The 26957-nt window shown below is 44.2% G+C and overlaps 2 protein-coding genes across 2 annotated transcripts in view; both read left to right on the forward strand.

Moving 5' to 3' along the window:
* LOC139424506 (myb/SANT-like DNA-binding domain-containing protein 4) overlaps positions 1 to 26957 on the forward strand; it is a 1073247-nt gene that overhangs the window by 1009648 nt on the left and 36642 nt on the right. The gene's annotated exons all lie outside the window — the stretch shown is intronic.
* On the forward strand, positions 50 to 26786 carry LOC139424494 (bMERB domain-containing protein 1-like). The gene is made up of 6 exons (XM_071176403.1): positions 50 to 263; positions 6245 to 6365; positions 15872 to 15945; positions 20292 to 20406; positions 23020 to 23105; positions 23775 to 26786. Exons 1-6 carry the CDS (start codon positions 176 to 178, stop codon positions 23888 to 23890), a joined length of 600 nt encoding a protein of 199 aa, XP_071032504.1. The 5' UTR covers positions 50 to 175; the 3' UTR covers positions 23891 to 26786.

Genomic DNA, 26957 nt, shown 5'->3' on the forward strand with positions numbered 1-26957 from the left:
CAGGAATTTGTAAGCTTAAATAAAGATGCTCAACGTCTCGGCTCGGTGGTGCCTTCGAATCGGCGAAACTGATTTATCCTGAAAGGAAAACAGAAGAGCAGAACTCAATATAGGATTTTAACACACCTTTCCACAACCCATTAAAGTCATAGTGTATCATAAATCAATTCCAGCTATGGAATTGAAGAAATCAATTTCTGAAACCGAGCGCTCATTGAAGAGCTACGGCTCTGTATCGGAAACGGAATGGACAAAAGACAAAGGTGAGCGTCATTCATTGCAAAGTAACGTTTTGGTCTGTTATAGTGGTTATTGCTCTGTGCAGAATAAAGCATGTGGTTTCAGATAGGGGATGTTGCGTTGCAAAACAACACCCGTTAATTGCAATTAGTCCGTGCATCTTTATTGTTTCCTGAATGTCATTCCCAGTGCCTTGAAAATGGACTGGAGACATCTCCATGCATGAGCTTTGCTTTCAATGCATTTTGGAGGTGCATTTGACCAGTTATTCACTGATAATAACTATATCATTACTATTTGAGAAGATCTTTCTCATTTACTATATACTGTATTAACAGTATATATTACAATAGCACAAAGGAGAGGAGCCCCGAAATGTATACACGTATGTAATGCCCCATATCTACTAGCCTATTTCCATAACACTAAAGAAGGACTGACATCTGCCCCAGCTCTTCACTTTCAGCTGACTGTACATTCCAAAGTTGTCTGACTGGGTCTTTGGCCTAATGTATTGAACTGCACCCCTTCCAGTCGATGGATGCAGCAGGGTAGAACAAGCGAGAAGCCTACCTGCCGGGCTGTGAGTGTGTGAGTCAATACCAGCATCACCAGCACTGATACCAGCAGGAAAGATGATATAAACAAACTCTAGAGACAGGCAAGAGATTTTCATCCTTCTCGTTTTCATCCTTTTTTTTATCAGTAAGATATCAATGCATTATGAAAGATCTTTCGAAGGAAGATACATTTTAAGATAAATATTTAAATAATGTTATTTATATGACATGCATTGTTCATTGTTCTTAATTTTAGCACATCTATTTGTGATATTATGGGTAGACTAGGCTAGTGCCATGAAGCTGTCATCAGAGCAGTATGATATATGTCTAATAATACAGACATAAAGAGGGTCATGGGGGGGGGGGGGGAAACAGAGGTCAGAGATGAGGTCAGAGGTCAGGAATAACAAGAGGTCATAAAAAGACTTATGCTTTATGTAACCAGAGATCCACAGCAGGGAATCCTGTCATGAGTCAGCCTCACACACCTACGGGGTTAAGTTCAATATTCACATGACTTATACTGGTAGTTATGTTTCACTGTCTATTTTGTGTAGGGCTGTCTGTGTGACATCTGTATACTTTCAACAGAAATCAGCCCATTGGATCTTGGAATAATATATTCTTTGAGTGTCCTCTTCATTAATTCCATCGTTAGAATAGGAATGAAAAAGAGAGACGAGAGGAGAGTGGGGTGCAGAAAGTCTGAGATGAATTCTTCAGCTCATGAATATGAATAGAAGAAGACTGCATCTATTTTTAGAGGTAGACTCTCTGTCCCCATTCTCCCTTCCCCTGGTTCCTCCTTGTGTGTTCCAACTTTCAACTTCCATCTGTGTTGGGAGACGCATAGCTGGATACTAAAACACAGTGGGAAACATTACAATTAACACAGTACTTCTGGGCCCTGTTCATTAGGAGGAAAGCAGACTGAAACAGGGAGGGGCTACCAGACATTGTACAATAAGAAAAGCTCATGTTTGTTTTCCTTTGCAAAAACTTTTTTTATTATCCATTGCATGCCCGAATGAACATAACCCTGAAGTGGCTGCTACGCAGATAATATTCATATGACAGATCTGCTTCTCCTCATCAAGCAGACATCTGTCCACCCTCCTCCTTCTGTCAAGGCTCTCATTATGCTGATCAGCTGATTTATAGACAGATGTTCAGGGTATTGATTAGGCAGTTTGTTTTAATGCAATTAGTTTGATTACATTGGGTTAATAACTAGCTTGGCTCTGCCAGTGATGCCAGTGAAGCTACGTTGATAGGGAAGCCTGGTATTTCTTCTAATAGTGACTGTGGGGACTGGGGAGGATAATGATGCTGTTACTGTATAGATTTAGAGCTGGATTCAACCCGCATCGTGGAAGATCTGCATTGAAACCTCAAGGTATTTCCCGATTGAGCCGACATATACAGCGTTTACCACGAACGCGGGAACATTGCCTTTAAATTCCACCTATACGGCGGAATTCCGTGATACTTCAGCGATGTATTATTATTTTGGCTTTTGCTTTTCGATACAGTGCTGTCTGTAGGCCATGCTGTGTCTGTTTCCCTGTAGTAGGTTTAGCACGATTCTTACTTTGTCTTTCAATGCTGCCTTCCATGGTGCCCACTCTAGCATACCATGAAGAATCCATGCCCAATACATTGCTTCATACTAATTGGTATGGTGCTGTGTATGTTGGAACAGAGCCTCAGCCTTCCATACTTAACATTTACCATGTATCCAGGAGTTTATCTGAAGACCCCCATGAGCAATATCTTCCTCCTCTCTAATCCTGCTGATGGCTGAATGTGGACTACTGAGTACGGGAGTGTGTGCTGACTGAGTGTGTACTGCGTTAAGATAACTTCCTCGGCTCAGAGCAGTCGGCAGTTTAGATCCTTTGTGTGTTATTCATTACAGACCTGGCTCTCTGCCATCATAATGGGCCAGCTCGGGCCTATTGACAGTCAGCAGCAAATTGTGTGTGTGTGAGTCTTTGTGTGAGGTAGAAAGAGTAGCAAGGGAGAGAAAGGTAGAAAGAGGAGGGGGAAGAGGGAGAGAAAGATAGAGAGAGCAGTGAGGGGTAGAGAAAGAGAGAGAGAGAATCCACTTGGTATGAATCCTCCACAGTTTACCACACTGTGTTATTGACTGCAGAGACAACTATGTGGGTATCAGCATTGTTTTCATGCTGCGGTTACCACAGCAGGGAAAACATTGGGACGCTACTTTTCATTCAAGGACTCGACGTCAAGCTAAGCATTGAATCTCATCAGCTATGAACAGTCACAGGATGCAATTTCGATTCTTGTTACATTTGTCTTAGACAAAAACAGTGACTCAAACGAATGTCAAAATCTCATCCAGCCAAAGAAAAACAATAGAGGGGACAAAATTGAGGTGACATCATTTTTTGTTAGTTATTTCCAAGATTTGGAACGCCACTAATTTCCCTTTTGTCGATTGTCTTTAAGAGTCCTGCCTCCACATTAGCACCTTGTAAAGGTCTCTGGGTGGATAGCATTACCAGTAGTTGGTTGAGGAGTCACAGAACAGTCAGTTCACCATTCTGGACTCGTAGCCTGTCTCTCTCCATAGAGAAAATCTGTCTGGAAGGCCTGTCTCCCAGCAGTACTGTACACAGTGCGTCCTAACCCTGAGTGAAATATTTACGTCCTGCCTAGTGGGGGATGGGAGGCTATAGTTTACAATGGATCCAAGGTGTGACATTAGAGGGTAGGTGCTTGCCCCCTAGGCCTATGCCACAGGGGGTTGGTGGAACCTTAATTGGGGAGGACGGGCTCGTGGTAATGACTGGAGCGGAATCAGTGGAATGGTAACAAATACATCAAACACATGGATTCCAGATGTTTAATGCCATTCCATTTCCGTTTTGAGCCGTTCTCCCTACAGCAGCCTCCTGTGACCTATGCACTCTTTCTGACAATGGTAGTGTGATTGTTCTGTGGCTTAGTGCTATTGACTGAAATATGCGTTTATTAATCCGTTTGCTTTCTTGCTGACATAGGTTACACATTGGAGAAGCCTATGATTATTGTTAGTAGTGTGTTCAGTTGGTTGACATTGGGATTGCGATGATCATTCAGTTGCTTATGCTGGCTTCACGTGCTGGTGGAAAATGGGAAGTCGTAAGTCTGACATGATTGTGTTGAAGTGATTTTGAAGTCGGAAGAATTCTTTAAACAATAATATTTTAGCTAGCTAACATTTCCAATAATAAAGTTAGTTAGCTTATTTAACATTGACAATATGGTGAAACTAACTACATTCTCCATATTGATATGGTTGGAATTGTCAAAAACAGATTTGTTGCCATCTTTTGGTTCAAAAGGTGAAAGGTTGTGGTGAAACGTCACAACTCAGCAACTCGGCTAACAACATTTTCTCCAAGTTTCCCGCTTGGAGGGTTATTAAAGTGAAATTTCCCACTAGGAACTAGGAGCTCACGATAACTCCAATAGCACTTGAACGCTGCATTATTGACTAGCAATATAGGTTTATTATTCCATCAGTTTCCATTTCTATTGGCTTCACTGTGTTGCTGTGTCCGGTCTTTGATTGCTATTAGTTGAATAGGTGGCGTTGTGAGGTCATTGGCCCCGGTTCAGGGTGAATTAGTCCAATCGGTGAAGAGTTACTCTAGGTCATTGATCTATGTCAGTACCAGTATGATATTTCTCTCATTTCTTTGACTTGAGGCCCTTCCCACTGTCTGCATCCCAAATGGCTTTCTATTCGCTATATAATGCACTATATAGGGAATAGGGTGCCATTTGGGACACAACCACAACCAGCCTTCAAGACTTCAACCCGTCAGCCCTTCCAAAGCCTCACTAACACTCAGAGTCAATGACTCCTTCCATTATGTATTTTTATGCTCTTGATTCAGCGAGCGTCACATCAGAGTGCCTGAGCATCTGGCATCGAATTTAAGGTCGTCAGCTACTTCTTTCTTAGTCATCAGCCATTTTACTAGAACCTTCTATTCCTTTTAGGTGGGTACTGTGAGACACAATGACACATACCGTAGCTATCATCTGGACTTGGTTTGCCACGAAGCACTTTGACAGTGTGTGAGTGAGTCAGGTTTTTTGCTTTGAAGACAAGACTTGAAGAAGACAGCTCAAAAGCAACACGGTGCTTTTCATTTAGTCAAGAGAGACATTCCTGGTGTCATTTACATTTCAGATCATTTACTATGCGTATCTTGTCCCTTGACTTACTCAAGCGTCACATTCATAATTAGGACGTTGGATGGAGCAGGGAGTAGTGTTGTATTACTGTAAAATAAATCTGCCAAACAAGCCGTGGGCATTGTACTGGATAAAGGGAGGGGAATAATAGGAAAGGCTAGACAGTAATGCTTAGCAGAACCAAGTCCATTGTGATTCCATCTACTGCTCTTTAAGTCAGAGGAAGGAGGGAATAATAGGCAAGGCTAGACAGTAAAGCAGTAATGCTTGGCAGGACCAAGTCCATTGTGATTCCATGTACTGTTCTTTAAGTCAGAGGAAGGAGGGAATAATAGGCAAGGCTAGACAGTAAAGCAGTAATGCTTGGCAGGACCAAGTCCATTGTGATTCCATGTACTGTTCTTTAAGTCAGAGGAAGGAGGGAATAATAGGCAAGGCTAGACAGTAAAGCAGTAATGCTTGGCAGGACCAAGTCCATTGTGATTCCATGTACTGTTCTTTAAGTCAGAGGAAGGAGGGAATAATAGGCAAGGCTAGACAGTAAAGCAGTAATGCTTGGCAGGACCAAGTCCATTGTGATTCCATGTACTGTTCTTTAAGTCAGAGGAAGGAGGGAATAATAGGCAAGGCTAGACAGTAAAGCAGTAATGCTTGGCAGGACCAAGTCCATTGTGATTCCATGTACTGTTCTTTAAGTCAGAGGAAGGAGGGAATAATAGGCAAGGCTAGACAGTAAAGCAGTAATGCTTGGCAGGACCAAGTCCATTGTGATTCCATGTACTGCTCTTTAAGTCAGAGGAAGGAGGGAATAATAGGCAAGGCTAGACAGTAAAGCAGTAATGCTTGGCAGGACCAAGTCCATTGTGATTCCATGTACTGTTCTTTAAGTCAGAGGAAGGAGGGAATATTAGGCAAGGCTAGACAGTAAAGCAGTAATGCTTGGCAGGACCATGTCCATTGTGATTCCATGTACTGCTCTTTAAGTCAGAGGAAGGAGGGAATAGGTCTCCTCTTCAGACTATTTGATGGTGGGAACAATAGAATAGGCCCTTTGGTTCTGAAGTCCAGAAGTAGGTATTGTATTGGTGTTTTATGAATGATCTATTGAAATATTTAAGACCAAAATATTTAGAAATGCCTCCCTCCCTCCCTCCTGCCCTTCTCCCAATGTGTTAGAATGATGTAACTCACAATAGGGTTAAAGCACAAAGTTCCCTCTCTCCCTCCAGGTCAGTCAGATGTGTCCATGGCGGAGAGCATCATGTCTCCAGATGAGATTGAAGTGGAGATGGCTCGCATCCAGCGCCTCAGGGAGGTGCTGGTGAGGAGGGAGTCCGAACTGCGCTTTATGTGAGTACTGTACAGAGACCATCAACACCACAATAAAATAATTACAGACTGTGGCTTTAATCAATCAATCAATCAATCAATCAAATGTATTCTTAAAGCCCTTCCTACATCAGCTGATGTCACAAAGTGCTGTACAGAAACCCAGCCTAAAACCCCAAACAGCAAGCAATGCAGGTGTAGAAGCACGGTGGCTAGGAAAAACTCCCTAGAATGGCTACAACCTAGGAAGAAACCTAGAGAGGAACCAGGCTATGAGGCATGGCCAGTCCCCTTTTGGCTGTGCCGGGTGGAGATTATAACAGAACATGGCCAAAATGGTCAAATGTTCATAGATGACCAGCAGGGTCAAATAATAATAATCACAGTGGTTGTAGAGGGTGCAACAGGTCAGCACCTCAGGAGTAAATGTCAGTTGGCCGATCATTCAGAGTATCTCTACCGCTCCTGCTGTCTCTAGAGAGTTGAAAACAGCAGGTCTGGGACAGGTAGCATGTCCAGTGAACAGGTCAGGGTTCCACAGCCGCAGCACATGGACTGGGGACACCAAGGAGCCATCAAGCCAGGTTGTCCTGAAGCATGGTCCTAGAGCTCAGGTCCTCAGAGAGAGAGAGAGAGAGAGAGAGAGAGAGAGAGAGAGAGAGAGAGAGAGAAGAGAAAGAAAGAGAGGGAGAATAAGAGAGAGCATACTTAAATTCACACAGGACACCGGATAAGACAGGAGAAATATTCCAGATTTAACAGACTGACCCTAGCCCCCTGACACATAAACCACTGCAGCATAAATACTGGAGGCTGAGACAGGAGGGGTCGGGAGACACGAAGACGTGTTGGATTTGAATAATAGAGAAGCTCATTGGAATAGATACATTGAATTTCCATTTTCTTCCAAGTGGGGTGGGCAAATGTATTATGTACAGTAAAGAGAGTACGTAGACTCTTTGGGACCCTTGAAAAATAATGACACCCATACACATAAGCCTAATAGGTTTATACTGTGTATCCTGATGATAATGATATTATCCGGATGTAGATGTAGTAAAGCCGTATTTCTGACACTGTGAATAATCAGTTAACTTGATTGCCAGCCTGCTCCATGCCAGTACAGAAAGGAGTTGGCTAAAGCAGAAACAGAATGGCATCCATGCTATTACAGTGCCTTCAGAAAGTATACACACTTTATACACATTTTGTTGTGTTCCAGCCTGAATTTAAAATGTATTACATTTGTCACTGGCCCACTCACAATACCCCCATAATGTAAAATTAAGAAAAAATGAAAAGCTGAAAATATGTTCAACCCCTTTGTCGTGCCAAGCCTACACAAGTTCAGCAGTTAAACACGTCATATAATACGTGGCATGGACTCACTCTGTGTGCAATAATAGTGTTTAACATGATTTTTGAATAACTACCTCATCACTGTACCCCACACATACAGATAATTGTAAGGTCCCTCAGTCGAGCACTTGAATTTCAAACACAGATTCAGCAATAAAGACCAGGGAGGTTTTCCAATGCCTCGCAAAGAATGGCACCTATTGGTAGAGGGGTAAAAATTTAAAAGCAGACATTGAATATCCCTTTGAGCATGGTGAAACTATTAATTACACGTTGGATGGTGTATCAATACATCCAGTCACCACAAAGATGCAGGCATCCTTCCTAGCTCAGTTGCCAGCGAGGAAGGAAACCGCTCAGGGATTTCACCATGAGGCCAATGGTGATTTTAAAACAGAGTTGAATGATGTGAAAGGAGAAAACTGAGGATGGATCAACAACATTGTAGTTACTCCACAATACTAACAAATGACAGAGTGAAAAGAAGGAGGCCTGTACAGAATAAAAATGTTCCAAAATATGCATCCTGTTTGAAACAAGGTACTGCAAAAAATATGGCAAAACAATGAACTTTTATCCTGAATACAGTGTTATGTTTGTGGCAAATCCAATACAACACATGACAGAGTACCACTCTCCATATTTTCAAGCATAGTGGTGGCTGTATCATGCTATGGGTATGCTTGTAATCATTAAGGACCGGGGAGTTTTTCAGGACAAAAAATAAACTAAATGGAGCTAAGCACAGGCAACATCTTAGTGGAAATCCTGGTTAACTCTGCTTTCCACCAGACACTGTGAGATGAACTGACCCTTCAGCAGGACAATAACCTAAAACACAGGGCCACGTTGACATTACAGAGTATTTTGTGTAGATTGATTTAAATCCCTGCTAATCCCGCTTTGTAACAACAAAATGTGGAAAAAGTCAAGGTGTGTGAATACTTTCCGAAGGCACTGTGTATTCCCATTTATATCATCTATATGACAATTCATTATACTTACATATAATAATGATAATAATAATGTAATGCATTTTTAAAGCGCTTTTCATTATACTGAATATTCTTAAAGTGCATAAAAAATATAAAATACAAATAGAAGGAAAAAATGGACACGACTAGACAGGGCAACTGACACAAAGAACCCAGCTGATGCTACAAGAGACAAGGAGCTATGTCCTGGGGGCGTGGAGGAGCAGTCTATCGCTTGACCTGAGGGTGCGGGTAGGGTTATGGAGGGAGAGCAGTTCTTTGCCATGAATACACTGGAAAGTCAGCAGAAGGGTTTTGAATTCAATCCAGAATGAGACAGCTAGTGCATACAGTGCCTTGAGAAAGTATTCGGCCCCCTTGAACTTTGCGACCTTTTGCCACATTTCAGGCTTCAAACATAAAGATATAAAACTGTATTTTTTTGTGAAGAATCAACAACAAGTGGGACACAATCATGAAGTGGAACGACATTTATTGGATATTTCAAACTTTTTTAACAAATCAAAAACTGAAAAATTGGGCGTGCAAAATTATTCAGCCCCTTTACTTTCAGTGCAGCAAACTCTCTCCAGAAGTTCAGTGAGGATCTCTGAATGATCCAATGTTGACCTAAATGACTAATGATGATAAATACAATCCACCTGTGTGTAATCAAGTCTCCGTATAAATGCACCTGCACTGTGATAGTCTCAGAGGTCCGTCAAAAGCGCAGAGAGCATCATGAAGAACAAGGAACACACCAGGCAGGTTTGAGATACTGTTGTGAAGAAGTTTAAAGCCGGATTTGGATACAAAAAGATTTCCCAAGCTTTAAACATCCCAAGGAGCACTGTGCAAGCGATAATATTGAAATGGAAGGAGTATCAGACCACTGCAAATCTACCAAGACCTGGCCGTCCCTCTAAACTTTCAGCTCATACAAGGAGAAGACTGATCAGAGATGCAGCCAAGAGGCCCATGATCACTCTGGATGAACTGCAGAGATCTACAGCTGAGGTGGGAGACTCTGTCCATAGGACAACAATCAGTCGTATATTGCACAAATCTGGCCTTTATGGAAGAGTGGCAAGAAGAAAGCCATTTCTTAAAGATATCCATAAAAAGTGTTGTTTAAAGTTTGCCACAAGCCACCTGGGAGACACACCAAACATGTGGAAGAAGGTGCTCTGGTCAGATGAAACCAAAATTGAACTTTTTGGCAACAATTCAAAATGTTATGTTTGGCATAAAAGCAACACAGCTCATCACCCTGAACACACCATGCCCACTGTCAAACATGGTGGTGGCAGCATCATGGTTTGGGCCTGCTTTTCTTCAGCAGGGACAGGGAAGATGGTTAAAATTGATGGGAAGATGGATGGAGCCAAATACAGGACCATTCTGGAAAAAAACCTGATGGAGTCTGCAAAAGACCTGAGACTGGGACGGAGATTTGTCTTCCAACAAGACAATGATCCAAAACATAAAGCAAAATCTACAATGGAATGGTTCAAAAATAAACATATCCAGATGTTAGAATGGCCAAGTCAAAGTCCAGACCTGAATCCAATCGAGAATCTGTGGAAAGAACTGAAAACTGCTGTTCACAAATGCTCTCCATCCAACCTCACTGAGCTCGAGCTGTTTTGCAAGGAGGAATGGGAAAAAAATTCAGTCTCTCGATGTGCAAAACTGATAGAGACATACCCCAAGCGACTTACAGCTGTAATCGCAGCAAAAGGTGGCGCTACAAAGTATTAACTTAAGGGGGCTGGATAATTTTGCACGCCCAATTTTTCAGTTTTTGATTTGTTAAAAAAGTTTGAAATATCCAATAAATGCCGTTGCACTTCATGATTGTGTCCCACTTGTTGTTGATTCTTCACAAAAAAATACAGTTTTATATCTTTATGTTTGAAGCCTGCAATGTGGCAAAAGGTCGCAAAGTTCAAGGGGGCCGAATACTTTCGCAAGGCACTGTAGATGCCAGGATGGGGGTGATGTGATGGTGTTTCCTCACGTCAGGATCCTGGCAGTGCTGTTCTGGACGTATTGGAGCTTCTGAGGACTCCTGTCAGGGATCCCGATGAAGAGAGTAATCTCCAGAGGAAATAAAGGCATGGATCAGCTTCCCTGCTTCAGACTGAGTGAGGGTGGGCGGGACGGAGTTTGGCAATGTACTTGAGGTGATAGAATAACACTTTACACAGTCGTCTGATGTGGCTGTCAACAGTCAGGGAGGAATCAAGATCTACACAGTCGTCTGATGTGGCTGTCAACGGTCAGGGAGGAATCAAGATCTACACAGTCGTCTGATGTGGCTGTCAAAGGTCAGGGAGGAATCAGGATTTACACAGTCGTCTGATGTGGCTGTCAAAGGTCAGGGAGGAATCAGGATTTACACATTCGTCTGATGTGGCTGTCAAAGGTCAGGGAGGAATCAAGATCTACACAGTCGTCTGATGTGGCTGTCAAAGGTCAGGGAGGAATCAGGATTTACACAGTCGTCTGATGTGGCTGTCAACGGTCAGGGAGGAATCAAGATCTACACAGTCGTCTGATGTGGCTGTCAAAGGTCAGGGAGGAATCAGGATTTACACAGTCGTCTGATGTGGCTGTCAAAGGTCAGGAAGGAATCAAGATCTACACAGTCGTCTGATGTGGCTGTCAAAGGTCAGGGAGGAATCAGGATTTACACAGTCGTCTGATGTGGCTGTCAACGGTCAGGGAGGAATCAAGATCTACACAGTCGTCTGATGTGGCTGTCAAAGGTCAGGGAGGAATCAGGATTTACACAGTCGTCTGATGTGGCTGTCAATGGTCAGGGAGGAATCAAGATCTACACAGTCGTCTGATGTGGCTGTCAAAGGTCAGGGAGGAATCAAGCTGTACAGGCAGATTGGAACCTGAGGGGGAGAGAGAAGTGTTCTGTCCTGCAATGATGAGGTGCGTTAACGGTGAGTGCTGGACCTGGTGGGGGGTGCCAAGAAGTAGGGCCTCAGTTTTGCTGCTGTTCAGTTGAAGGAAGTTTTGCTTCATTCGTGCCCTTATCTGCTCACGGCAGGTGTTCAGACAGGCACTTGCATCAGAGGGACATGGAGCCATTTTTAGATACAGCTGGGTGTCATCAGCATAGCACTGCAATGTGATTCCATGCCGGCTGATGACACGACCGAGGGGGACCATGTGCAGGACAAACAGGATGGGTCCAAGAACAGATCCTTGTGGGACACCACAATACTCATACTCAGTCCTTTCTGAGAGGGAGGAGTGGAACCAGCTCAGAGCTGATCCAGACAATCCGACGGTGTCCCGGGAGGCATTCCAGGAGGATGGGGTGGTTGACAGTGTCAAACACTGCTCTCAAGTCCAGGACGATCAGGAGACAGGGGGAACCTGCAGCCGCCATCAGCAGGTCGTTGGTGACCTTATTGGTCTTGTCACGGGGTCAGGTGACCAGATCAGAAGTTCATGCTTGATTTTCAGGGGATCTTGGACCACCATATTGTGTGAAATGTTTTGGTGTGATGGCAAATACAATCAATAGAATCTGGAAAGAGATTGGTGGCAAATGTGGCTTCATTAGCTTGGATGGCTTAATCAGTGAACAGTGATGCTAATACCTCCAGCTATGTGTGACTCAGACACACACACACACACACACACACACACACATTCTGTAGCAGGTGGAGTGGCAGAGTGCAAAGCCTGCTGGAAGCACCATTGGGGTCTAGTGAGTGGGTAAACAACACAAGACAGATAGGGGATAGTGAGGAGGAGAGAAAAAGATGTTGAGGTTGAGAGACAGGAACAAGTGAGTGGGCGAGAAATAACAGGGGGTCGAAAGAGCAGAGGGAGAAGAGGCTGAAGAATGGGAACAAGGGAGAAAGAGGGAACTACAGGAGGTGGAGAGAGATGAAGGGAGGATAGTAGGGAGAGGGATGGAGGAAGAGGAGGAGGAGGAGGAGGAGAGAGAGTGGAGGAGGCAGAGGGGGAGAGGGGGGGGTGAGTGATGAAGGGAGGGATGGAGGGAGAGACTGAGGAGGAACAGGGAGAGAGAGATGGAGGGAGGGAGGAGGAAGGAGAGGTGTTGGGAGCTGGTGGATGAGTCATCAGTCTGTGATTTACAGCAGAGAGACTTAAATCCCTGGTAGCTGTCACAGCGCTGCAGAGAGAAAGGTAGGGATGGATGGAGGGAGGGAAAGGAGGGGAGGAGAGGAAGAGAGAGATGAATGGGAGGGGGAGGAGAGGGAGAGAGGGAGGGGGCAGAGAAGAGAAGGAAAAGTTTACATAGTCAACGGCTCTCTATCCACCGGATGTGTACCAAACTCACTAAAAGTGGCAGTAATAAAGCCTCTCTTGAAAAGGCCAAACCTTTCGGCCTATATCGAATCTTCCATTCCTCTCAAAATTTTTAGAAAAGGCTGTTGCGCAGCAACTCACTGCCTTCCTGAAGACAATGTATACGAAATGCTTCAGTCTGGTTTTAGACCCCATCATAGCACTGAGACTGCACTTGTGAAGGTGGTAAATTACCTTTTACTGGCATCAGACCGAGGCTCTGCATCTGTCCTTGTGCTCCTAGACCTTAGTGCTGCTTTTGATACCATTGATCACCACATTCTTTTGGAGAGATTGGAAACCCAAATTGGTCTACACGGACAAGTTCTGGCCTGGTTTAGATCTTATCTGTCGGAAAGATATCAGTTTGTCTCTGTGAATGGTTTGTCCTCTGACAAATCAATTGTAAATGTTGGTGTTCCTCAAGGTTCCGTTTTAGGACCACTATTGTTTTCACTATATATTTTACCTCTTGAGGATGTCATTTGAGAACAATGTTAACTTTCACTGCTATGCGGATGACACACAGCTGTACATTTCAATGAAACATGGTGAAGCCCCAAAATTGCCCTCGCTAGAAGCCTGTGTTTCAGACATAAGGAAGTGGATGGCTGCAAACTTTCTACTTTTAAACTTGGACAAAACAGAGATGCTTTTTCTAGGTCCCAAGAAACAAAGAGATCTTCTGTTGAATCTGACAATTAATATTAATGGTTGTACAGTCGTCTCAAATAAAACTGTGAAGGTCCTCGGCGTTACTCTGGACCCTGATCTCTCTTTTGATGAACATATCAAGACTGTTTCAAGGACATCTTTTTTCCATCTACGTAACATTGCAAAAATCAGAAACTTTCTGTCCAAAAATGATGCAGAAAAATGTACCCATGCTTTTGTTACTTCTAGGTTAGACTACTGCAATGCTCTACTTTCCGGCTACCCGGATAAAGCACTAAATAAACTTCAGTTAGTGCTAAATACGGCTGCTAGAATCCTGACTAGAACCAAAAAATTTGATCATATTCCTCCAGTGCTATCCTCCCTACACTGGCTTCCTGTCAAGGCATGGGCTGATTTCAAGGTTTTACTGCTAATCTACAAAGCATTACATGGGCTTTCTCCTACCTATCTCTCTGATTTGGTCCTGCCGTACATACCTACACGTACGCTACGGTAACAAGACGCAGGCCTCCTAATTATCCCTAGAATTTCTAAGCAAACAGCTGGAGGCTGGGCTTTCTCCTGTAGAGCTCCATTTTTTATGGAATGGTCTGCCTACCCATGTGAGAGATGCAAACTCGGTCTCAACCTTTAAGTCTTTACTGAAGACTCATCTCTTCAGTGGGTCATATGATTGAGTGTAGTCTGGCCCAGGAGTGTGAAGGTGAACGGAAATGCTCTGGAGCAACGAACCGCCCTTGCTGTCTCTGCCTGGCCGGTTCCCCTCTTTCCACTGGAATTCTCTGCCTCTAAACCTATTACAGGGGCTGAGTCACTGGCTTACTGGTGCTCTTTCATGCCTTCCCTAGGAGGGGTGCGTCACTTGAGTGGGTTGAGACACTGATGTGATCTTCCTGTCTGGGTTGGCGCCCCCCCTTGGTTTGTGCCGTGGCGGAGATCTTTGTGGGCTATACTCAGCCTTGTCTCAGGATGGTAAGTTGGTGGTTGAAGATATCCCTCTAGTGGTGTGGGGGCTGTGCTTTGGCAAAGTGGGTGGGGTTAAATCTTTTTGGCCCTGTCCGGGGGTATCATCGGATGGGGCCACAGTGTCTCCTGACCCCTCCTGTCTCGGCCTACAGTATTTATGCTGCAGTAGTTTGTGTCGGGGGGCTAGGGTCAGTTTGTTATATCTGGAGTACTTCTCCTGTCTTATCCGATGTCCTGTGTGAATTTAAGTATGCTCTCTCTAATTCTCTCTCTCTCGCTTTCTCTCTTTCTTTCTTTCTCTCGGAGGACCTGAGCCCTAGGACCATGCCTCGGGACTACCTGGCATGATGACTCCTTGCTGTCCCCAGTCCACCTGTCCGTGCTGCTGCTCCAGTTTCAACTGTTCTGCCTGCGGCTATGGAATCCTGACCTGTTCACCGGACATGCTACCTGTACCAGACCTGCTGTTTTCAACTCTCTAGAGACAGCAGGAGTGGTAGAGATACTCTTAATGATCGGCTATGAAAAGCCAACTGACATTTACTCCTGAGGTGCTGACTTGCTGCACCCTCGACAACTACTGTGATTATTATTATTTGACCATGCTGGTCATTTATGAACATTTGAACATCTTGGCCATGTTCTGTTATAATCTCCACCCGGCACAGCCAGAAGAGGACTGGCCACCCCTCATAGCCTGGTTCCTCTCTAGGTTTCTTCCTAGGTTTTGGCCTTTCTAGGGAGTTTTTCCTAGCCACCGTGCTTCTACACCTGCATTGCTTGCTGTTTGGGGTTTTGGGCTGGGTTTCTGTACAGCACTTTGAGATATCAGCTGATGTACGAAGGGCTATATAAATACATTTGATTTGAAAGAGAGAAAGAGTGAAAGATGGAGGGAGGGAGTGATGGAGGGGAGGAGAGGGAAGGATGGAGGGATGGATGGGAAGAACAAGGGATGGAGGGAGGAAGGGGAGGAGAAGAGAGGGGGATGACATGACAGAGAGGTACCAGTAGTGTCCTCAGGGTGGGTCTTCAGGACCAGAGGATCTTGTAGAGGAGTGATTCATTCAATACTTTTCATCTGCCCACACTCTTCCCTAAGGGGAGTGTAACTTGGAAGAACTTGGAAGAACCAAAATGGAACAGGGCCAGAGAGTCACACTGTGCTTTACCCTTCCTAACTGGAATGAATGTTGTTGTCTTTTCAAGGGCGGACGACATCCAGCTCTGCAAAGACATCATGAGTCTGAAACAGGAGCTGAGGAAGGTGGTAACTGTACCAGGTAACTAACAGCAACAAATAGAGACAATCACAATCACAACAGTCAACCATATATCTGAGGTAAATATTTAAGCAACAATGCACAAGGGGGTATGGTATAAGGCCAATATATCACGGCTAAGGGCTGTTCTTAGGTGCGACTCAACATGGATTGCCTGGATACAGCCCTTAGCAGTCGTATATTGGCCATATACCACAAACACCCAAGGTGCCGTATTTCTATTATAATAAGGATTGGACCCTTTTTTTCAATTTTCGCCTAAAATGACATACCCAAATCTAACTGCCTGTAGCTGAGGACCTGAAGCAATGATATTTATATTATTGATACCATTTGAAGGAAATACTTTAAAGTTTGTGTAAATGTGAAATTAATGTAGGAAAATATAACACATTAGATCTTGCATCTTTGAAATGCAAGAGAAAGGCCAAAATGTAATATTCCAGGTTAGACAACTTTTGAATTTGGCCACTAGATGGCAGTAGTGTGAATGTGCAAAGTTTTAGACTGATTCAATGAACCATTGCATTGCTGTTCAAATTGTTGTATCAAGACTGCCCAAATGTGCCTAATTGGTTTATTCATATATTTTCAAGTTCATAACTGTGCACTCTCCTCAAACAATAGCATGGTATTCTTTCACTGTAATAGCTACTGTAAATTGGACAGTGCAGTTAGATTAACAAGAATTTAAGCTTTCTGGCCATATCCGATATGTCTTTGTCCTGGAAAATGTTCTTGTTACTTACAACCTCATGCTAATCACATTAGCCTACGTTAGCTCAACCGTCCCTGCCGGGGGGGACACTGATCTCGTAGAGGTTTCTGCCCATATCAGATATGTCCTGGGAAATGTTTTTGTTATTTACAACATCATGCTAATCACATTAACTCAACCTCCCCGTGGGTGGGGACACCAATCTCGTAAAGGTTAAACTGGTTACCAACGTCATTAGAGCAGTAAAAATAATTTTTTGTCATAACTGTGGTATACGGTCTGATAGACCACGACTGTCAGCCAATCAGCATTCAGGGCTCGAACCACCCAGTTTATCAATAACCATATATCCAGGTAACTAACGGCAACACGGACTTCACAACACCTCCACTGGCTGCCCTCGGCTGTCCTATTGCCGTTCCTATCCTTCCTGGCAACAGAGAGAAAAATGTACCATATAGTATTAACCATATATAACTACAGCCAAGAAATCCACTTCACCGCCCTCCCCTATCCTATTCTACCCGGCAACATAACAGGGAGAAAAATGTGCCATACTGTCTATCCCTCTAGGAAATAGAACAAGAATATCAGGATGTATCCTCAATGTACCCTTAGCTTAGCCAAATTGCTTATGCATGTTGTAGAGCATGTGTCAAACTCATTCCATGGAGGGTCGAGTGTCTGCGGGTTTTTGCTCCCCCCTTGTACTTAATTGATGAATTAAGGTCACTGATTAGTTAGGAACTCCCCTCACCTGGTTGTCGAGGTCTGAATTGAAAGGAAAAACACCCCTGCTATAGTGAGTATAAACCCAAAAATAGGGTAGAGGAGAAAAACTGCTACTGTATGCAGCTAGGTGATTTGTGGGTAGGTTCACTGCAGTAAAGTAGCCGCAAAATTGATTGTAACTCTCAGGGACATGGGAGAGTTATAGGGGGGGAGGTTCTTCCCCTCAGGTAGTTTAGAGTAGGCACAGTCATAATGGCCACACAGGCACACAAACACACACACGCATAGCTAACCGTAATGGCTATATGAGCCAATGGTCCATTTCCTGAGACTGTGGCCTAAGATTATATCAACGAATACTACTTAATTTATACTTTCCTCCACAAATGATGTTAGGTCTATTTGTGTCCACGGCTGACAGCAGATGGAGTCAAATAGCCACTACAACCTCACAACTCTACAACATCACAGTCTAGAGTTAGCTGTCTAGCCTGGTCCCAGACAGCACAAACAGATCTGGTACCAGGCTAGTTTCTCCTTTTATTTGTGAACTTGACAGAGTGACTGGATCTGTATTAGTGATCATCTGGAATCGCAACAAACAAGAACAATTAGAGCATATATAAAGCCTACATACAGTACAGATGCCATACTACTAGAAGCTAAATCCAGTACGTTATGCATGACATTCATTGAGATTTAAAACACCATTCACACATTCTAAATCAAATCTAATTCCTCACACCATTGAGTCAAAATATACCATACCCTATGTATCAATATGTATGTGACCCAACAAGCTCTGTTATTACCTCAGTACAGAGAGAGGCCCTAGCCCCTCTGCTTTTCCATTTGACATTCCGATTTCTACATTCATCTATACGTTCCGGGAACACTGTGACTCCAGGGAATGGCTGTACGGATCCAGTTCTATCCCGGTGGGAGAGAAAGAGCTGAGACTGCACTCCTCTCCTGCCTGGTGCCTCAGCTTTCCCACCTACTATTACTACTGTCAACAACACTGCACATTGTTCTCCAACTATTGCAGTGTATGTATGTGTGTGTGTGTGTGTGTCTCAGTCTATCACTGGGTCCCACAAGGGTGCGTGCTCAGCCCTCTCCTGTACTTCCTGTTCACCCAACTCCACCTCCAACTCAATCATCAAGTTTGCAGACAACACAACAGTAGTAGGCTTGATTAACAACGATGACGAGACAGCCTAAAGGGAGGAGGTGAGAGCACTCGGAGTGTGGTGTCAGGAAAACAACCTCTCACTCAACAGCAACAAAACAAAGGAGATGATCGTGGACTTCAAGAAACAGCAGAGGGAGCACCCCCCTATCCACATCAACAGGACAGTAGTGGAGAAGGTGGAAAGTTTTAAGTTCCTTGGCTTACACATCACGAACAAACTGAAATGGTCCACCCTCACAGACAGTGTGGTGAAGAAGGCGCAACAGCGCCTCTTCAACCTCAGGAGGCTGAAGTAATCTGGTTTGTCACCTAAAACCCTCACAAACTTTTACAGGTGCACAATTGAGAGCATCCTGCCGGGCTGTATCACCACCTGGTACGGAAACTGCACTGCCCTCAATCGCAAGGATCTCCAAGAGGGTAGTGAGGTCTACACAACGCATCACCGGGGGTAAACTACCTACCCTCCAGGACACCAACAGCACCTGATGTCACAGGAAGTCCAAAAAGATCATCAAGGATAACAACCACCCGAGTCACTGCCTGTTCTCCCCGCTACCATCCAGAAGGCGAGGTCAGTACAGGTGCATCAAAGCTGGGACAGAGAGACTGAAAAACAGCTTCTATCTCAAGGCCATCAGACTGTTAAACAACATCACTAACACAGAGAGGCTGCTGCCTACATACAGTCTCAAATCATTAGCCGCTTTAATAAATGGCACTTTAACAAGGTTTACATATCTTGCATTACTCATCTCACATGTATATACTGTATTTTATACCATCTATTGCATCTTGCCTATGCCGCTCGGCCATTGCTCATCCATATATTTATATGTACATATTCTTATTCCATCCCTTTACATTTGTGTGTATGAGGTAGTTTTTGTGAAATTGTTAGATTACTCGTTAGATATTACTGCACTGCCGGAACAAGAAGGAAAAGCATCTCGCTACTCTCGCATTAACATCTGCTAACCATGTGTATGTGACCAATACATTTGATTTAATTTCAGTGTGAAGGTCAGGGGAATAAAGTCAAAATCCTTTCCAGAGAATTGGATAGAGAGTTTATGAATATACGACTGCTTATGCAAATTAACCCATTGGGCTCTGGTCAAAGGTAATGTCCTGTGTAGGGCATAGAGTAACATTTGAGATTAATTCCATTAATATACGACTGCTTATGCAAATTCCCCCATTCAGACAGGACATTGCATCATTGAACAGCATTTGCATATTTTGTCTCCCGATTAGTTCTCATGAATTAAACACGAGGAGGACTATTTAAGAATCTAAATATCTAGGACTCTATTCAATCCGCATCGCAGAAGTTCAGCTTTACAGCATGATTGAAATTTGAAGGCAATGTCCCGCTTTGGCAGAGACTACATTCACGGTATCACTGCATATGTCGGCTCAACATTTCCATCACTTGAGCTTTACAGATTGAAAAGGGTCCCTTCGGTTTGTGATGTGAATCACTATTTGGTAGCATGCGCTGCCTTCCCAGGAAGTTTCCTCTTCCCCTGTTGCTCAGTATCTAACAAATGTTGTATCAGTTGAGATATGTATTTAATATAAGATTTAAAAAATGTACTTTTTAGTTTGATATAAAACATCAATCACCTTTCAAATCTAATCCTGTCTCTACCTCCCTCCCTCTATCCCCTTCCCTCTCTCCCTCTCTTCTTCCTCCAGAGAAAGAGAAGACCAAGAAACAGAGACAGTGGGAGGAGGAGTTGATCCTGAAAATCCATAAACTGGTGCAAAAGAGGGATTTCCTAGTGGACGATGCAGAGGTGGAGAGATTAAGGTAGAACTGTGGTCCGAGGGAGCTGGAGGGAGAGGGAGGGAGATGGAGGGAGATGGAGAGAGGGAAGAAGATGGAGAGAGAGAGGTGGAGAGAGGGAGGGAGCTGGAGAGATTAAGGTAGAACTGTGGTCTGAGGGAGGTGGAGGGAGGGAGCTGGAGAGAGGGAGGGAGGGAGATGGAGAGAGGGAGGTAGAGGGAGAGGGTGGGAGATGGAGGGAGATGGAGAGAGATAGGTGGAGCGAGAGAGCTGGAGAGAGGGAGGGAGGGAGGGAGATGGAGAGAGGGAGGTGGAGGGAGGGAGTTGGAGAGAGGGAGGGAGCTGGAGAGAGGGAGGTGGAGAGAGGGAGGGGGATGGAGGGGGAGGGAGGGAGGGAGGGAGGGAGGGAGGGAGGGAGGGAGATTAAGGTATAACTGTGGTCTGAGGGAGGTGGAGGGAGGGAGCTGGAGAGAGGGAGGGAGGGAGATGGAGAGAGGGCGGTGGAGGGAGATGGAGAGAGGGAGGTGGAGGGAGAGAGCTGGAGAGAGGGTGGGAGATGGAGAGAGATAGGGAGAGGGAGGGAGATGGAGGTGGAGAGAAGGATGGGGATGGAGAGAGGGAGGTGGAGAGAGGGAGGGAGGTGGAGAGAAGGATGGAGATGGAGAGAGGGAGGTGGAGGGAGGTGGAGAGAGGGAGGGAGATGGAGGTGGAGAGAAGGATGGAGATGGAGAGATGGAGGTGTTAGGGAGGTGGAGAGAGGGAGGGAGCTGGAGAGATTAAGGTCTAACTGCAAGACAGTCTGAGGGAGGTGGAGAGATTACAGTCTAACTGCCAGACAGTCTGAGGAAGGTGGAGAGATTACGGTCTAACTGCCAGACAGTCTGAGGGAGGTGGAGAGATTACGGTCTAACTGCCAAACAGTCTGAGGGAGGTGGAGAGATTACGGTCTAACTGCCATACAGTCTGAGGGAGGTGGAGAGATTATGGTCTAACTGCCAGACGGTCTGGGGGACTGTCTGAGGGAGGTGGAGAGATTATGGTCTAACTGCCAAACAGTCTGAGGGAGGTGGAGAGATTACGGTCTAACTGCCATACAGTCTGAGGGAGGTGGAGAGATTATGGTCTAACTGCCAGACGGTCTGGGGGACTGTCTGAGGGAGGTGGAGAGATTATGGTCTAACTGCCAGACAGTCTGAGGGAGGTGGAGAGATTACGGTCTAACTGCCAAACAGTCTGTGGGAGGTGTAGAGATTATGGTCTAACTGCCAAACAGTCTGAGGGAGGTGGAGAGATTACGGTCTAACTGCCAAACAGTTTGAGGGAGGTGGAGAGATTACGGTCTAACTGCCAAACAGTCTGAGGGAGGTGGAGAGATTACGGTCTAACTGCCAAACAGTCTGTGGGAGGTGGAGAGATTATGGTCTAACTGCCAGACAGTCTGAGGGAGGTGGATAGATTATGGTCTAACTGCCAGACAGTCTAAGGGAGGTGGAGAGATTACGGTCTAACTGCCAGATAGTCTAAGGGAGGTGGAGAGATTACGGTCTAACTGCCAAACAGTCTGTGGGAGGTGGAGAGATTATGGTCTAACTGCCAGACAGTCTGAGGGAGGTGGATAGATTACGGTCTAACTGCCAGACAGCCTAAGGGAGGTGTAGAGATTACGGTCTAACTGCCAGACAGTCTGAGGGATGTGACACATGACCACAGTTCAACACCTTACCATCTTCACTTCCTCTTCTTCCTAGGCTGCTATCTTGGTCCCCCTTGGTCTCTCACTTACTCCCCATCCTCTGCCTGCTATCTTGGTCCCCCTTGGTCTCTCACTTACTCCCCATCCTCTGCCTGCTATCTTGGTCCCCCTTGGTCTCTCACTTACTCCCCATCCTCTGCCTGCTATCTTGGTCCCCCTTGGTCTCTCACTTACTCCCCATCTTCTGCCTGCTATCTTGGTCCCCCTTGGTCTCTCACTTACTCCCCATCCTCTGCCTGCTATCTTGGTCCCCCTTGGTCTCTCACTTACTCCCCATCCTCTGCCTGCTATCTTGGTCCCCCTTGGTCTCTCACTTACTCCCCATCCTCTGCCTGCTATCTTGGTCCCCCTTGGTCTCTCACTTACTCCCCATCCTCTGCCTGCTATCTTGGTCCCCCTTGGTCTCTCACTTACTCCCCATCCTCTGCCTGCTATCTTGGTCTCTCACTTACTCCCCATCCTCTGCCTGCTATCTTGGTCCCCCTTGGTCTCTCACTTACTCCCCATCCTCTGCCTGCTATCTTGGTCCTCCTTTCTTTGACATGGAGATTACTTACAGACAGCAGAGCTGATATGAGATCACAGTGTCATTCAGTGAATGTATGGAGTGTTGAGGATACTGAGAAGTAAACTGCAACGGACAGATTGCGAGACATTCTTGGAAACAAAGCTATGTGTATGGAGATGTAATGTGCCATAAATAGTCACTAACTTTATGGAATAGGAGTATGGACACAAGGTATGTTAGTCCGGAAAGTGACAACTGTTTAGGGGCAAATGCTTTGGTACGTACGTATGTCTACAGACTATGTGACGTTTTGCCATTGAGTAAGGGGTGACTGTCTGTCTGTAACCACTGACTCTAACCCATATCCTCTATACAGGGAGCAGGAGGAGGACAAGGAGATGGCTGAGTTCCTGAGACAGAAGCTGATGCCTCTGGAGAAGCTGGCCAGAGAAGCTGCCCAAAGTGAGTAGTATCCTTCATACAAAACGCACACTAGTACACAATCAATAGTTTGTTTATGAGTCATAGACATGGTACACGTGTAGGACACAGTGCAATGAAATGCTTACAGGTTCCCCCTCTTGACAATGCAACACCAACATGGTCATGGTCACAGTGGCCTTGATGAAAACACTCAAGAACGTGTTAAAAGCACACATACAGTAAAGATGTGGATATGGTGTAATACCAAGCAGATGAGTTCTGTCATTTACAGAGTCACAGACCATGAGTGGCCCTGACTGTCATACAGTTTCACACCGGGCACACTGGCTCTGTCACATTAGGTCAAGACCGAGATAAAATCAAGAGGCAACAAGGGACAAGCCACGTAATGGAATTAGTGTGGTAACAGCCGATTCAAATCATATCAGAATATCGATTCTAGAACAGTCTTAGTTGTTAGGGCGTTGATTTCATCTAATCATGGCTAAGACTTCATTCAAACAGAGTCAAAGATGGGAATCGTAGAGAAATGGCTGGGCTTTTTTCATTTCCATCTAAAACCACAGGGAACGTGTCCAAATGTGCACCCCTATACGAGTCTCTGGTAGGAGTGCAAAAAGTAGTGCACTATGTTGGGAATAGGGTGCCCTATGACATCTCAGATTTGCCCATACTCTCTTACCCTAGATCCCCAGAAGCCCAAGAGACAAGTCCCTGATCCTCCGCCCAGCAAGCCATCCGTCACCAAGTCCATCACCATCATCAAGGACTGCTGCGGAGCCACCCAGTGTTGTATCATGTAACCGTGGTTACCGAGGAGTTGAGGACAGTACACCCTCCCATTCACAGCACCACCCTAGTAACAACAACACAGTCACACTGTACATCTGTCACCTGACCTGGTCTCTTGGTGTCATATCACCTATCGTTACATCATTTCCTGTGATCCAGAGAACCCTGGTGCAAAATGGACGCCCTTATACGTGATAGATGGACAGGCCTGGCCACATGTAAATAATGGAATAACAGAAATGTAAATGAAATATGTGGCACTATATAATGTTAAAAGGCAATTGGAAATTGAATTTATGGGACCTGTACAGTATTGTAATTAATACACCAATTTATATTGATTTAGGGACTAATTACATCCCTCTCGAAACATTCTTCAGAGATCAATAATGACATATATTCCTCAGATTTATAAGCACAACGTCCCATACCCAACCACAAACGCATCATACCAAGGTTCTCTGTCCACCAGGAAATGACATCATGACTGAATTGTTATTGACTTTGTCATTTTGAATAACGGGTATTTACTGGATGCTTCCATTCCAACCCTTTAACGGAACAACTAGAACTCCTCTCAGACTTAGGACTGTATGCTTACCAGGGTGGGGTCAATTCCATTTCAATTCAGTCAATTACTTACCGAATTACCAGATTTTAAAATGAATTGATCCAACCCTGATGCTTGCTCTGGAACTGTAGATTATGAAACACTTCACTCACTGCAGTACATTTTCTATCCCTTTATTGTAAAGGTATACTACCTATATAAAGTATTACCGAACACAGTTGCTATGATACCATTTACATTGGCAAGCTCAATCGCATGATTGAGTTATTTTGTTTATCTATGATGTATATTAACGTATCAATAACCAGCCAGTATACACGCATTTATGTTGCTAAGACAAAGTCAGCCTTACAACTGGTCATTCTTATCTTCACCAAAACATACTGGTAGTTATTACCATGGTATCACTACAATATTATTCATGATTACAATGAACAAGTATAGCAAAGGAAAACAATTAGCGCCATACTACTTCTTGCAATTTCTACGGCAAAACAAGAAGAGGTGAATGCAATTCTTTATTTGTACCTGCCTTTGTTAAGACTCTGGAAAATAGAGTGTTTGTTGGAATCTGTTTGTAGAAGATTAGGGAGTCCTGTTCAACAAAGTGACCCTCTACTTCAGAATATTTCCCTCTAACCCCACGCCTCCCTTTGGGTAGATCTCGGAAGTATTTTCCTTGACTCATCAAGTCCTTCTCCTTGCTTCCATCGGAGGTTTTGAGAAGCAAAGAATTGAGGAAAACACTGAGACCCATCCCTGAACTTTGTTCTCTAGTTTATTAGTGATGCTTTAATGTCCAAATTGAACAATATGCATAAATGAGCCGAAATGACCTGTACAGATATAGTACCGGTCAAAAGTTAACACACCTACTCATTACAGGGTTCTTTATTTTGACTATTTTCTACATTGTAGAATAATAGTGAAGACATCAAACCTATGAAATAACACATATTGAATCATGTAACCAAAACAAGTGTTAAATCAAAATATATTTTATATTTGAGATTCTTCAAGGTAAGCCACCCTTTGTCTTGATGACAGCTTTGCACACTCTAGGCATTCTCCCAACCAGCTTCATGAGGTAGTCACCTGGAATGCATTTCAATTAACAGGTGTGCCCTGTTAAAAGTTAATTTGTGGAATTTCTTTCCTTCTTAATGCATTTGAGCCAATCAGTTGTGCTGTGACAAGGTAGGGTTGGTATACAGAAGATAGCCCTATTTGGTTAAAGACCAAGTCCATATTATGGCAAGAACCGCTCAAATAAGCAAAGAGAAACAACAGTCCATCATTACTTTAGGACATTAATCTCAGTCAATGCGGAAAATTAAGAACTTTGAAAGTTTGTTCAAGTCCAGTCAGAAAAACCATTCAGCGTTATGATGAAACTGTCTCTCATGAGGACCGCCACGGGAAAGGAAGACCCCGAGTTCATTTGAGTTACCAGCTTCAGAAAATGCAGCCAGAAATAAATGCTTCACAGAGTTCAAGTACCAGACACATCTTAACATCAACTGTTCAGAGGAGACTGAGTGTATCAGGCCTTCATGGTTAAATTTCTGGAAAGAAATCACTACTAAAGGACACCAATAATAAGAGACTTGGGCCAAGAAACACAAGCAATGGACATTAGACCAGAGGAAATCTGTCTCTTGGTCCGTTGAGTCCAAATTTGAGACCCGCCATGTCTTTGTGAGACGCAGAGTAGGTGAACGGATGATCTCCGCATCTGTGGTTCCCACCATGAAGCATGGAGGAGTTGGTGTGCTGGTGACACTGGCAGTGATTTATTTAGAATTCAAGGCACACACCCAGCATGGCTACCAGAGCATTCTGCTGCGCTACGCCATCCCATCTGGTTTGCGCTTAGTGGGACAATCATTTGTTTTTCAACAATCAAAAACACACGTCCAGGCTGTGTAAGGGCTTTTTGACCAAGGAGAGTGGAGTGCTGCATCAGATGACCTGGCCTTCACAATCACCTGACCGCAACCCAATTGAGTTTGACCATGAAGGAAAAGCAGCCAACAAGTGCTCAGCATATGTAGGAACTCTTTCAAGACTGTTGGAAAAGCATTCCTAACAAAGCTGGTTGAGAGAATGCCAAAAGTGTGCAAAGTTGTCAAGGCAAAGGCTACTTTGAAGAATCTAAAATATATTTTGATTTGTTTAACACTTTTTTGGTTACTACATGATTCCATGTGTGTTATTTCATAGTTTGTGTCTTCACTGTTATTCTACAATGTACAAAAAAGTACAAATAAATAAAAACCCTTGAATGTGTCCAAACTTTTGACTGGTACTGTATTTAAATAAAAAGACATCTTTCAGGAATTCACTGGTTTTTCAAGTCAATTAAAGGGATCGTTCAGTTTGAAGTTTTAGTAACATTGCTAAATTACCAGCTAGCAAACCATAAAACCCTTTGCATTTACTGTCACTTTCAGCAAGTAAAAAATAACACCTTTAACTATCCCTTTAAGAGAAACTCAAGTCAAAAA

This window comes from Oncorhynchus clarkii, chromosome 13 (assembly GCF_045791955.1).
Source record: "Oncorhynchus clarkii lewisi isolate Uvic-CL-2024 chromosome 13, UVic_Ocla_1.0, whole genome shotgun sequence".
Taxonomy (NCBI): domain Eukaryota; kingdom Metazoa; phylum Chordata; class Actinopteri; order Salmoniformes; family Salmonidae; genus Oncorhynchus; species Oncorhynchus clarkii.

Coding starts and splice junctions, on each gene's coding strand:
- LOC139424494 (XM_071176403.1), top strand. CDS start 176: ATGGAATTGAAGAAATCAATTTCTGAAACCGAGCGCTCATTGAAGAGC. Junction 264..6,244: donor GGAATGGACAAAAGACAAAG/GTGAGCGTCATT, acceptor CTCTCCCTCCAG/GTCAGTCAGATGTGTCCATG. Junction 15,946..20,291: donor GAAGGTGGTAACTGTACCAG/GTAACTAACAGC, acceptor TTCTTCCTCCAG/AGAAAGAGAAGACCAAGAAA.